General features: G+C 39.4%; 1 protein-coding gene across 1 annotated transcript in view; it reads left to right on the top strand.

Moving 5' to 3' along the window:
• Positions 1–12,425, top strand: part of LOC126428293 (aprataxin and PNK-like factor) — an 88,045-nt gene that overhangs the window by 63,007 nt on the left and 12,613 nt on the right. The window contains exon 4 of the mRNA XM_050090210.1: positions 11,866–12,038. Coding sequence (XP_049946167.1) covers positions 11,866–12,038 — 173 coding nt within the window. The remainder of the gene's footprint in view (positions 1–11,865; positions 12,039–12,425) is intronic.

The raw sequence follows: 12,425 nt of genomic DNA, 5'->3' as shown, positions 1-12,425 counted from the left end.
TACACACAAAATTCAAGCTTTCGCAACAAACTGTTGCCTCATCAGGAAAGAGGGAAGGAGAGGGGAAGACGAAAGGAAGTGGGTTTTAAAGGAGAGGGTAAGGAGTCATTCCAATCCCGGGAGCGGAAAGACTTACCTTAGGGGGAAAGAAGGACAGGTATACACTCGCACACACGCACATATCCATCCACACATACAGACACAAGCAGAAATATGTCTGCTTGTGTCTGTATGTGTGGATGGATATGTGCGTGTGTGCGAGTGTATACCTGTCCTTTTTTCCCCCTAAGGTAAGTCTTTCCGCTCCCGGGATTGGAATGACTCCTTACCCTCTCCTTTAAAACCCACTTCCTTTCGTCTTCCCCTCTCCTTCCCTCTTTCCTGATGAGGCAACAGTTTGTTGCGAAAGCTTGAATTTTGTGTGTATGTTTGTGTTTGTTTGTGTGTCTGTCGACCTGCCAGCACTTTCATTTGGTAAGTCACATCATCTTTGTTTTTAGATATATATTTCCTACATGGAATGTTTCCCTCTATTATAACCTTACTCATTAATTTATTACATATTATTTCCAATAACGCTAAACAGGTATCGCTGTTATATTTTAATTGTATTCAAAAGCATGTTACTATTATTATGACCGACCAAATCATAACAAATTGCGCGGCGTGCGTTTTTAACGATAACTTTACGCTATTCAAGTTCCGTTACAGCTGTCTTGACTCGTAATGTTACACAGACACAAGCAGACATATTTGAAGACAAAGAGTTTGGGCAGAGATGTCAGTCGAGGCAGAAGTGCAGAGGCAAAGATGTTGTTGAATGACAGGTGAGGTATGAGTGGCGGTAACTTGAAATTAGCGGAGATTGAGGCCTGGTGGATAACGGGAAGAGAGGATGTATTGAAGAGCAAGTTCCCATCTCCGGAGTTCGGATAGGTTGGTGTTAGTGGGAAGTATCCAGATAACCCGGACGGTGTAACATTGTGCCAAGATGTGCTGGCCGTGCACCAAGGCATGTTTAGCCACAGGGTGATCCTCATTACCAACAAACACTGTCTGCCTGTGTCCATTCATGCGAATGGACAGTTTGTTACTGGTCATTCCCACATAGAATGCGTCACAGTGTAGGCAGGTCAGTTGGTAGATCACGTGGGTGATATTTATCTTTAAATATGTCTGCTTGTGTCTGTATGTGTGGATGGATATATGCGTGTGTGCGAGTGTATACCTGTCCTTTTTTCCCCCTAAGGTAAGTCTTTCCGCTCCCGGGATTGGAATGACTCCTTACCCTCTCCCTTAAAACCCACTTCCTTTCGTCTTCCCCTCTCCTTCCCTCTTTCCTGATGAGGCAACAGTTTGTTGCGAAAGCTTGAATTTTGTGTGTATGTTTGTGTTTGTTTGTGTGTCTATCGACCTGCCAGCGCTTTCGTTTGGTAAGTCACCTTATATCCAATCAATTACCCCCTTCATTTAGTCAAGTTGTGCCCCAAATTTCTCTGTCCTTGCTTGCTATATGCGTGACTTAAGCTTAAGCATTCTCCTCTAGTAGCACCTAATTTTGAAAACTTCTGTTCTCTTCTCATCCGAAGTGTTTATCTACATCTACATCTGCACCTACATCTATAGTCTGCAAATCACCGTGAGATGCGTGGCAGAGGGTATGTCCCATTGTACCAGTTATTATGGTTTCTTCCTGTTCCTTTCAGGTATGGAGCATGGGAAGAATGATTGTTTGAATGCCTCTGTGCGTGCACTAATTATTCTAATCTTATCCTCACAATCCCTGAGTGAGCGATACATAGGGAGTTATAGTATGTCCCTAGCGTAATCATTTAAATCTGGTTCTTTGAAATTTTGTTAATAGACTTTCTCAGATTAGTTTACATCTGTTTTCAAGAATCTGCCATTTCTGTTCCTTCAGGATCTGCCACACTCTCCAATGGATAAAACAAAACTGTGACCATTCACCTTCTCTGTATGCATTCTGTATTCCCTGTTAGTCCCGTCTGGTACGGGTTCCACACAATTGAGCAATACTCTAGAACTGGTCCCACAAGTGATTTGTAAGCAATCTCCTGTGCAGATTGATTGCACTTCCCCAGTAATCTACCAATAAACCTAAGTCTACCACCTGCTTTACCCGTAACTGAACCTGTGTGATAATTCTATTTCATGTCCCTACAAAGAATTACATCGAGATATTTGTTTGGCTGATTCCAACGGTGACTCATTGATATTCCAGTCATAGGATACTACATTTTTTTTTCATTTTGTGGAGTGCAAAATTTTCATTTCTGAACATTTAAAGCAAGTTGTCAATCTCTGTACCATGTTGAAATCGCATCAAGATCTGAGTGAATACCTATGGATCTTCTTTCAAATAGTACTTCATTATAGATAACTGCATCATCTGCAAAAAGCCTGCTTTTACTATTAATGTTGTCTGCTAGGTCATTAATGTACAAAATGAACAGCAAGGGTTCCAGCACACTTTCCTGTGGCACACCCGAAGATACTTCTACATCTAACGATGACTCTCCATCCAAGATAACATGTTGCATCCTCCCTACTAAGAGATCCTCAATCCAGTCACAAATTTCAGTTGATACCCCATGTGATCATACTTTTGACAGTAAGTGTAAGTGTGATTCTGAGTCAAACATTTCAGAAATCAAGAAATGCAGCATCTGCCTGATTGCCTTGATCCAAAGCTTTCAGTATGCCATGTGAGAAAAGTGCAAGTTGGGTTTCACAAGATCGATATTTTTGAAATCTGTGCTGGTTAGCGTTGAGGAAGCAATTCGGTTCAAGATACCTCGGTTTGTTTGAGCTTAGAATATGTTCTGAGATTCTACAACAAATCAATCTCAAGGATATTGGATGGTAGTTTTGTGGATCACCTCTACTACCCATCTTGCAGATAGGTGTGACCTGTGCCTTTTTCCAGGAACTGGGCACATTTTTTGTTCGAGGGATCTACAGTAAACTATAGTTAGAAGAGGGGCTAATGCAGCTGCAAATTCGGTATAAAATCTGACATGGATTCCTTCAGGCCCTGGAGCTTTGTTCAGTTTTAATGATTTCAGCTGTTTCTGAACACCACTGACACTAAAACTCGTTTCATTCATCTTTTTAGTGGTATGAGGAATAAACTGAGGCAATTGTCCTGAGTTTTTCTTTGTAAAGAAACATTTGAAAATGTAGTTAAGCATTTCATCTTTTGCTGCGCTACCCTCAGTTTCAGTTCCTGTCTCATTCACTATGGACTGGACCCTAACTTTAGCGCCACTAAGAGCCTTAACATATGACCAGAATTTCATTGGCTACTGTGAAAGATCACTTGACAATATTCTGCTATGGCAGTCATTGAAGGCATCACACATTGCTCTCTGACAGCCAAATGCATTTCATTCAGCTTCTCTCTATCTACAGCCCCACGCTTTGTATTACACCTATTATGCAGTGATCTCTGTTTCTTTAGAAGTTTCTTTACAGTTACTGTAAACTATGGAGGTCCCACCCATTATGAACTGCTCTACTGGGTACATTTCTCTCCAGTGCATGGTCAACTATTCTTTTAAACTTCAGCCAGAGTTCCTCTACATGCTCCTGCCATGTGCTGAAAGTTTCAAGTTCCTCATTGAGATATGACACTAATAAGTTTTTATCTAGTTTACTGAACATATATATCTTTCTGCTTGTTATAGTTGTCCTTTGTACTTTGGCAATCATTGTTGCCACAATCGAGTCATGGTCACTGATACCAGTTCCACTGTGGACATCCTCAAAGAGGTCAGGTCTATTTGTAGCCATTAGATCCAATATATTTCCATTATGAGTGAGGTTGGTAACTATCTGCTCTAGGTAGTTTTCAGAGAATGCATTTAGTAAAGTTTCACAGCATATCCTATCGCACCCACCACTAACAAAACTGCAATTTTCCCAAGTAATTGTCGGATAATTAACATCTCCACCAATGATCACAGTATGATTCGGGAACTTACATGCAAGAGAACTGAGGTTTCTTCTAAAGTTTTTGGCTATGTCAAGAGATGAGTCTGGTGGGCGATAGAAGGATCCAATATAATTTTATGCCCACCTCTGTGCATTTGAGTTTCTTGTCTACTGCAACAAATACATTTCACATTTGCCTATCCTTTCAATGTACACTTAAATTTTCCCCGAAAATCGAACTGCTATCAATTTATCATCTACCTTTCATTTCCATACAGGACTGCACTTCTGACAGATACCTTCTGAATTGAATTTGCAATACTTAATTTTACATTTGACAACAGCAAATTTGTCTTTTTCCAAATTTGGTTTTTGCTATTGCCAGTCTGCATTTTATATCTCCTCTTCCACTGCTGTCATGACTTGTAAGGGGCAGTCATATGAAAATGAGACACATGGGAAAAAAAGTAAGTAAACTGTTTGGTATTTCAAAAATAATCACCATAAATGTTAATTTACTTATCCTGCTGTGAGACAAGATGATCAGTGCCTTCATGGAAAGATGCTTGTGGTTGTCCATAGAACCACAATTGTACCCAGGCATACACTCTTTGTCTGAAGCAAACTGGCAACAACAAATGTCTTTCTTCATGGCTCCAAAATGTGGAAATAAAATGGGGAGAGATTGGGACTGTATGATGTGTAAGTGCTTCCCACCTGGTAGGCCCACGTGTTGCCAAGGTCATTTAGACTACGCTTCAGGAGTTGTGCTGGGAAGCTCTTACACAGCCTCCTTACAGTCTCGACCTGTTCCCAAGTAATTTCCTTATTTTTGGAGCCCTGAAGAACAAGATTTGTGGTTGTCAATTTGTTTTGGATGAAAAGATGCACACCTAAGGACAATCGTGATTCCATATGCAACAGCAAACATTTTTCCATGAAGGTATTGATTATTTTGTGTCACAGTGGGATAAATGTGTTAACAGTTATGGCAATTACTTTTGAAATATTGAAAGTTTACTTTCTTTTTAGGGTTTGAAACATTAATCGGTAAAAACAGAACCCTTATAGGGTCACTTTGTTGTCTGTCTGTCTGACTGACTGACTGTTAAAAACTTATTTCCTTAGGAACAGGTAGCCGAATCAAGTTAAAATTTGTGTCACATACTAAAGTCTATAGTCTCTTGCTGGTCTAAATGATTTGAGCATCTAAGTCAATGCAATCAAAATATATGGCCATTTCTGTCATATATTTTGATACTCCCACACTTACTCATTAAAACCTATAGGATACTCCCTTTGATCTAGAATCATAAAATTTGGGAGAAGTGAAGTTCCGCTGTACAAGTAAAGGAAAAAAATCTGAATGTTGTTAATTTGTAATTACATCACATCAAAAAATTTGTTTTTTGTCATTTGTTATCCAACTTCAAACTTCAAACATTCTCAAAAGTCTTGTAATTCCTGGGACTGACATCTTTTCGGTATTGGATAACAGGCAATAATCATTGAGATTCTAAATTCCCAAAATGGGTCGGGTGTCTATATACATGATTAAGTTTCTACAGAACATTCAGAGTGCAAGTCCTACTTGCACCTTGCCAATTTTATCCTCTGTCTCGTTTTCCTTTGACTGTCCCAGATAGCAAAACTCATCTAATATCTTTAATATCTCATTACCTGATTTATTCTGACTACATTCCATTAATCTTGTTTGCTTTTGTTGATATCCATCTTATAATCTTTTGATGTGCTGAAGTTTCTCCATTAGGCTTGACTTTAGTACTTGTATCATTAGCAAAGAGAACTATTTCGGCTTCTAGGATATACTGTTTGCTATCTGGAGAAACCCTAAGATTAAAACATGGCTAGCATCACTAGGCATTGAGTTGGGAAGGCAGAGATAGGTATACCTTGGGAAGATTTTGTTTCTTTTCTATTTGATGTGAAATTGGTCCAGGTGATCAGCAAGTATATCCCTATAGTAAGTGTGAATACCAGAAATAAACAATAACTGTTTGCAACATACCACAGCAGTGTCTGTGAAGTTGAGATGAACAAATTGATGTAGGAGTATTGAGCCGAGAAAAAGCTTCAAATGTGTTTACAAAAACTGATGAAACTAGAGCGCACGTGTGCCACATGAGATTGTTTGCTAATTTTTTATGTATTAGATATCCCCTTGTTCATGCACTTACAAAATATGAAATTGGCATTTGTTCAAAATTTATCTCAAAACACTGTGAATTTTAACAGCATAGAACTAACAGTAAAATCAGTCTATTTGTCTGGCCTTCTTACTGTGAGACTACTTTGCCTGTAAGGGTTAAGATTAAACTGAGTAGTAAAAATAATTAGATTGTGCACAACATTTACAAAAGCTTTTTTTTCTTTTATTACCTTCACAAGAAAGTTTAAGTTAATAATGTTAATAAAACAGCTAACAAAGCTGATAGTGTAAGAGAGCAAGAGAATATTGAAAATCTAGTATAGCGCCCATGTGCTATAGCTTAGACAAATTGTGTAGGCCAATTTAAGACTTATACAAATGAAATGACACAACGACAGAAACTTTACTGGTCTCATATAGATATGATTTTATTTATATAGACTGAAGGGGGAATTTAAAGTAGACTGGGACGGCAGTGAGAATTTAGATCAAGGAGGGAGCACGCCAGTGTAATCCATGCAATTGTGTGACCACTGCGCCGAGGTGACTTAGTGGCTAGCGTACCTGCCTAGTAAGCAGGAGACCAGGGTTTGATTCCTGGTCTCAGTATAAATTTTCACTCGCAACTTCAGTCTATATACATAAAATCAATTTGAGACTGTTTCCCAGCTCGATAGACCACAAATGTCCCATATCAAATTGTTTGTCTCATACACCACTGTGATACATTGAAACTGTTATCATTTACACTCTCTTTAAGCTCACCAGGCAAAATATTCGTAAATACTGAGAGACATGACACTAATACCATGTAACATTCGATCTAGACAGAGTAGTGGCCTCAGTTTGGTGAGGAAGAGAATCCACAATTATCTTTGGGTATGCCATCATCAGCTAAAGCCCCTCATTAATGATTAGATCCAGTAGAACTACCAGATCGTGAGTATATTGATTTGCTATGTTTCACCCACTGTCCCAGATATTTTCTATAGGTTTCAGGTCAATTGATTCACAGACCCAGTCAAGGTGCAATAGTGTGACCGAGTCTCAGTGAGGGACACTCCATGGTATACAGTCACTGGGAAGAAAGTTCTAAAGAGATATCACTGCATAATAGGTGTATAACAAAGCATAGGGCTATAGATAGAGAGATGTTGAATGAAACACTTTTGGCTGTGTGATGCCTTCAATGACTACTGTAGCATAATATTGTCAAGTGATCTGTCACAATACCCAAAGGCTGTTAATGGCACCAAAGATAGGGTCCAGTCCTTAGTGAATGAGGCAGGAACTGGAACTGAAGGTAACACAGTGAAAGCTGAAATGCTTAACTCCTTTTTTCAAATGTTCTTTTACAAGGGAAAACATAGTAGAATTGCCCCAGCTTAATCCTCAAACCAGTGAAAAGATGAATGAAGTAAGTTTTAGTGTCGGTGGTGTGGAGAAATAGCTGAAATCGTTAAAACTGAACAAAGCTCCAGATCCAAATGGAATCCATTTCAGATTTTATACTGAATTTGGAGCCAAGTTAGCCCTTCTAACCAGCTTTCTATGATGACTGTAGGAATATACTGTAACCCCTACACTCATTCACACCAGGATCATGAGAAAAAGATTAGATTAATTACAGCACACAAAGAGGCATTTAGACAATCATTTTTCCTATGCTTAATACTGGAATGGAATGGGAAGAAGCCCGAATAACTGGTACAATGGGACTTACTCTCTATTGTGGACTTCACAGTGGTTTTTCAGAGTGTAGATGTAGATACAGATGTAGATTTAACTGAGAGAGAGAGAGAGAGAGAGAGAGAGAGAGAGAGAGAGTGAGTGAGTGAGTGAGTGAGTGAGTGAGTGTGAGTGTGTGCAAGCCTGTGAACATTGCTGTTGTGATCTAGGAAAACAGGAGTGTCTACAACATACTTGTAATGAAGATGTAGAATAAAAGTCAAGATGTGGCCGTTGAGAATGCTGAATAAACATCTCTGTTAATGGTGATCTGAATGAGTAGGTCTGAGTCATGGCATGAAAAGCATCTCCAAAACATAATGGAACCACTTACAGGAAAAATATTCCCAAAACATCTCAGAACCACCTCCAGGCAAAACATCCAAAACATCACAGAATCACCTCCAGCCCGAACTACACCCTTTGCACACTCCAGGTTAATCTCCTCATTGGGCTGTCTGTGCACTCTTAAAAAACAACCGCAATTGGCACACTTAACTTTGTGACTGGATTTCATCTTGTACACATGTGGCTGTTACTCATTTACTATGCTGTAGAATTCTCAATGTGCACAGATTCTTTGTGCTGCTGTACAATCGTATCTACTGAAAGAATCAGGCTGGACACAAGACTTGGAATTCTGAGAGTAGTTATATTTTCTGAGACAATTTGCTCAGCCAAACGTTACAGACTTCACCTCTGGAAACTGAACTGATACTGCCACTGATGTGGCATCGACTGCATCTCTTAAATAATATTAAAGTAATGCTTTACAAATGTTTACATTTTATATTTCGTATTTTTCGTGAAGATACAATTACAGTAAGTATTTTGGATAAGTGGCAGCATTGGTCATAAATATTGAAAGCCTTTATTTTACAGATCAAATTCGGTCACTGGATGACCATCTTCAGTGCAAACTATTTGGACCTTGTGCACACGATTCCCAATGGAATTAGACATCAAAAAAATTACAGTATCAATAATTAATGAATTTTGAGATGATGAAATCATTGACAATTTCCAAAGTTCTTTGCAGGATGATGATTTCGTGTATGCATTGATGTTGTGATGCTTGATTACATAAAATTAAGTACAATAATGACAGGTATAAAAATATAAATTACAGTGATTTCACTACAAACGAAACATTGCCAACATATTCTCTGCTATTTTACAATGAGTACTTTTTACTGGACCAAACATTTTTATTCACAAAGGTCATTATATATTGAGTCTCCAGTTTATTCATGTTCTGACAGAGACATTTTGCAGTTGGATGCTTTCATGAATATTTCATCATTTGCATCACTAAATAGTTTAATTACAATTTTTATGAGTATAGGCATTCTACTGTGAAGTATACATATGTCTGAGGCATGCCTTTTAAGTAAGAACCACTTTGAAATAAAAATAAAACAAGTAGAGTTTTCTCAGTAATTTTATTTTTGCTTGAAAGCCTGTACTGTAATCTACTTGTCAACACAATTCCCACCAATATTAAGGCACCTATTGTAGCATACAACCAACTTTTGAATACCATTCTTGTAGAAATCTGTTGCCTGATGTGGCAACAATTGGATTAAGTGTGCTTCTAGACACTTGAAAAAGCTCATCACGTATCATTGAAACCATAAAGCATTTGATATCTCTCACTTTTTCATCAACTTTGTGCACCAAATTGTCAGTAATGATTGAAGGTCACCCAGTTTGTTCCTCATTGTGCTGACTTATACAGACATTTTTAAAAGCCCTCACTCATATCCATACCATCTCATCACTCTTAGTGTTTTCTCCACATTCACCACTGATCTGGTGAATTTCAGCCACTTTAAGCCTTTAGCACTAAGAAAACAAATCACAGCACGTATTTCATAGTTGGCAGGATTCTCAACCAGAGGATGCACTTCATACACTACTAACAAATGTAAACACACTAAATATTGATCAGAATTATGTAGAAAAGTAGATGAAAGTACAGGCTCTCATGTAAAAATAAAATTGCTAGCAAAAGTCTACTTGTTTCATTTTTATGTCAAAATGGTACTTACTTAAAAAGCACACCTCACGCATGAAAATAAAAGTTATCTCCTACGAGTAATCAAAATACACGATTCAGGTATCGTAATCTGCAATTGCAAGGGGCATCGATAGATTAGTTTTGTGTGACCACGTTCAGCTACATTTCTACTCGGCGGCGTACATCATTTTAGAAGGTGCAATATTGTGATTTGTCAGACTGTGCTGTGTGCCTCCAGTTATCTGTTGTCCTAGTTTCTGTGTCATTGTTTGGCCCACTGAATACCACATTCACCAATATCAATAATTGCTGTCGGGTCTAAAAGCAGTGAGAAGACTCTGTGGTATATGGATTCAGGAAGGACCTTAAGGGTATACGTGCAAGCTTTTATGACAGCACTCACAGTCCCATGTAGAATCCTTTGAGGGAGGATTTCACTTTTTGCAATAGGAAACAGCCTGCTGGTGTCAAATTGAGACTGCCGTTTATCATCAGGTAATCGGTGATCTCGGAGCAGGTGAGGCTGGGTGCATTCTCGTGTTGTAATGTCCGATTTCCAGCAATAGCTGGCCTCACTCGATTGACCCTTCTCTTCAGTCTTCTTAGCACTTCCAGATAAAAAGCAACATTCAGGTATAAATTCGTAGTCGACCACATCTCAATGTTGAAGAAAACGAGGAGGATGGCTTTCACTGTGGGTTTGCTCGTTTAGGCATTTTTGGACAAGGTGACTGCAGTGTACCACTCAGAACTTAGGCACATTGTTTCTGGATTGTATTCGAATATCCAAGTTTTGTCTCCGATGATGACGGTGCCAAAAAAGCTGTAGTCTTCTTCAACATGTTGCAGAAGATCTTCACCAGCAGACACTCGCCTCTGCTTTCAGTTGCTCGTCAATATCCTCAGTATAGGTTTAGTGCATATATTGTGCATTGCCAAATCGTCACTCGTAATGATGTGCAGTGTCATGTTATCAATGCCAGTTGCATCTGCAGCCACGCGTAAATGTAACGGACAGTCTGAATTCGACACTTCGTATGTGCGTTGTACGTTGTCATTGGTTCTTAACATCAGCAGCAGTCCAGTGTAGGGCTCACTCTCCACACTTTTCAGCCCCCTTTGAAAAGCTTGTGTCACTTAAAAACTGCAGTTTGTGACACACATTCGTCATCGAACACTTAGTGAATCGCGACTAACGTCCCCGTACCCGGTTTTCCCAGTACGACACAAAATTTGATGGCGTACCGCTGTTTGACCATTCTCTGCATTTTGCACGTGCGACGAGTCACTCGACAGAGTTCCACTAAAAAACACAATCTCGCCAAACGGACACTGACAGGTGACTGGCACTTCGGGCAAATTGGAGGTCCACCTCAGCCCCCTCCCACCATTGAGCATCCGTGGTGCATGCACAGTGTGACCTACAGTCACATCAGGAAAATTTTGTTCCCGATACTTTTATTGCAGACCCTGTATCTGGTGGAGGGTCACACAACCCCCCTGGTACCAGTTCTACAGCACTTCAAAGTGACCACTGTGCTCTTTCTCAGAGTAACTAATATGATCTCTCACGTATTCTTGGCACAATTGGTTAATAGTGTGCTTCCGTGGCTTCTGCTGAGTCATTATTTCCATTTTGTGCACAATATGAACTCAGCTACAAGTAATTGTGTGATACCAACAACAGTTCACACTCTGATTGAAATCCACGTAGCAAGTGCACGTAACAGCAAAACTCACACCACCTGAAGAGAATGGTCGGGCCAGAAGACCTGGACATGCACTATTAAGGGAGACTAATAGTTTGTCCAGTGAGCTTGTAACATATCTATGTGTGTGTGTGTGTGTGTGTGTGTGTGTGTGTGTGTGTGTGTGTGTGTGTCAATTTTGTTGTTTTAGCATGCAGTTTGAAACCTAGAACTGTATCTTCTTGCAGGCTGTTTATAACTTTTCCTTCATCTTAGGAGACTGAGAGATCTGTATCATTCTTTAGGAAAAACCCTCAGCATTTCGCCGAGTTCAGCCACCCTGGCGATCCTGATTATAAAGATGACCGGCCAGAATGTCGTTACGGAACAGAATGCTACACAAAAAATCCACTCCACAGACAGACCTACAAGCATACAAAGAAGCCACCAAAGAAGAGGCAGAGGGTGAAGAAAGGTGGTGAGTCCTATAGCTTACTTTCAAATTTGCCACTCTACACTCTAATTTCTCTCTCTCTCTCTCTCTCTCTCTCTCTCAGTCACTCTCACTCTCTCTCTCGTTCCCTGCCTGCTTCTGTTTGAGCAAGGCTTGTATGAAAAGTAAGAACTGTTTTGGAAAAGGCCATAAAAAGCATTTTTGTCCAAACCAAAAGTTATTTTTACAAGAAAGAGCATTTATTAAACTATTTTTCTATGTAGCTACCACCATTGTTCAGACATTTGTCATATTGGGAAACCAACTTTGCTATGCCCTCTTTGTAGAAAGAAGTCATTAGTTAAGGTAGCCACTGATGAATTCCATCATCACTGTCAGAGAACCTTTTTCCAAAATCACACTTCAAGTTCA

Source organism: Schistocerca serialis, chromosome 12 (assembly GCF_023864345.2).
Source record: "Schistocerca serialis cubense isolate TAMUIC-IGC-003099 chromosome 12, iqSchSeri2.2, whole genome shotgun sequence".
NCBI lineage: Eukaryota > Metazoa > Arthropoda > Insecta > Orthoptera > Acrididae > Schistocerca > Schistocerca serialis.
Note: the sequence above shows the minus strand (reverse complement) of the source record. Positions and strands in the feature narration are given on the sequence as shown.